Source organism: Mandrillus leucophaeus, unplaced genomic scaffold (assembly GCF_000951045.1).
Source record: "Mandrillus leucophaeus isolate KB7577 unplaced genomic scaffold, Mleu.le_1.0 Scaffold433, whole genome shotgun sequence".
NCBI classification, from domain to species: Eukaryota; Metazoa; Chordata; class Mammalia; order Primates; family Cercopithecidae; genus Mandrillus; species Mandrillus leucophaeus.
This window is the reverse complement of record NW_012104621.1, coordinates 2,622,607-2,624,433: the sequence shown is the minus strand read 5'-3', so window position 1 is coordinate 2,624,433 and position 1,827 is coordinate 2,622,607. Positions and strand designations below refer to the sequence as shown.

Below are 1,827 nucleotides of genomic sequence, written 5' to 3'. Positions count from 1 at the left end.
GCAGAATCTAGCACCAATATATGGATCAGATTTTGTCTTTGATCTGAGTCCTCTATGTCTTCAGTTTTGAGTGTATTGAGGTATGTTTTCTTTGGTTGCTGTTGTAACGAATGTGTAGTAAAAAAAAAAAAAAAAAAAAAAAAAACACCTATAATATTTACAACAATTAAACATTTTAGATCTCAGTGTCAACTCTTCACATAAGAAAACATTGAAAACTTTAAGAATCATTGGAAGGCCATTACTTCCTAGCGTCTGTCATGAAACTGTTTTCGATACACAGAACAATTAGCCGATTAGCACAGCTGTATGCTTTCTGGTCCAGAATCTTCCCCGTGCTCAGCGGGGAGGCAAGTCCCGTGACCGCCGTGTCCGTGGTTCGCCACGCTTCACAGTAGTTATCCACAAGGCGGACACCATGGGGGCTGGAGCCGTGCCAAATGACCTTCTGGGGCCTAAAAAGTAATTTTGTCGTGTTATTTTTCAAAATGACACTTCTTTGTGGTATTTTTTGGTAAGCAAATTGGCATAAGTTTAGTGAATCAAGTTAAACTCCTTAACCCTGATGCCAGATCACCTCTCTATCCTCATTGCCCTTGCTAGCTTTCTTAACACACTGGATTCCAGCCATACCCGGGTTGCAGTTGTTTTCAAATCACACCCTCTTCTTTTGTGAATATAAACCTTTGCTCATGGGGTCCCTTAGTCTGGAGGGCTTCTCTTTCATTTTCAGACCAGTGACTCCTTCTCCTCTTTCAAAGGTCAATAAATAACTTCCTCTTGCAGGAAGCCATCTCTAATTCTCACCCCTAAGTAAAAATGAAAACACACATTTCCTGTATTCCTATGGTACCTGTTTCTCCACTTACAATTATAATATTCTGTCTAGAGTCACAGTTAGTGTGTATCTATTTCCTCTGTAGACTGTGAGCCCTGTAGGTTTATTACTGTGCCTTCCAGGCCTGGCCTCAGGTCTAGTATAGACTAGGCACTGAGGAGAGGTTTGCTGAGTTGTTCTATTCTGAAAAACACACATAATTTTCAAGATTTAGAGTGCAAATCACAGTGTAGAATTACAAGATCACCAGGAGTTGCATTGCTTACCACTTGTGATGTGCCCACTGTGTGCTACATGTTTTCATATATATTCATTTTATTCTCACAATGCTATGACATAGACATGGTTATCTTGCCCATTTGACAGGTAAGGCAGCTGAGGTTCAGAGAGTGGAAATGTCTTGCCCAGGATTCCATATTGAGTTACTGGATCTGGGTCTTCTGACTCCAAGGACAAGGCTTTCTCTGAGGCCCTCAGTTGCTTCACTGTGGCTTTATGTTGGCAATATCCTAGAGAAGCAGCTGATAAAGGCATCCCATTGTTAGGATGCCCCCTAAAACTGTCTATCACACCATATCTGAGAACTTCCAGCCTCACTTACCATGAAGGATCTGTCATTACGTCTCGACCATCAAAGGAGTATATTGGAATATGCGTATTGAACTGACCTCCATGGCCAGAAAAAATTGAGTCCCAATTATTAAAAAGTACTTGGCCCTATAGAGACAAAATACCACATTAGAATAATTATACCATCAGCCTACAAATGAATTAGATTTTTACCTTTTTTTTTTTTAGAGACAGTTTCGGTTTTGTCATCCAGCCAGGCTAGAGTGCAATGGCGGGATCTTGGCTCACTGCAATCTCCGCCTCCCAGGTTCAAGCAATTCTCCTACCTCAGCCTCCTGAGTAGCTGGGATTACAGGCATGCACCACTACACCCAGCTAATTTTGTATTTTTAGTAGAGGTGGGGTTTCTTCATGTTGGT

The 1,827-nt window shown here is 41.4% G+C and overlaps 1 protein-coding gene across 1 annotated transcript in view; it reads right to left on the bottom strand.

The window, feature by feature from the left end:
• Positions 1 to 154: 154 nt before the first annotated feature.
• COL15A1 (collagen, type XV, alpha 1) overlaps positions 155 to 1,827 on the bottom strand; it is a 145,243-nt gene continuing 143,570 nt past the window's right edge. The window contains exons 41-42 of the mRNA XM_011993764.1: positions 1,440 to 1,555; positions 155 to 455 (exon numbers count right to left, since the gene is read on the bottom strand). Of these exons, the coding sequence (XP_011849154.1) occupies positions 242 to 455; positions 1,440 to 1,555 (330 nt within the window). The 3' untranslated portion in view covers positions 155 to 241. The remainder of the gene's footprint in view (positions 456 to 1,439; positions 1,556 to 1,827) is intronic.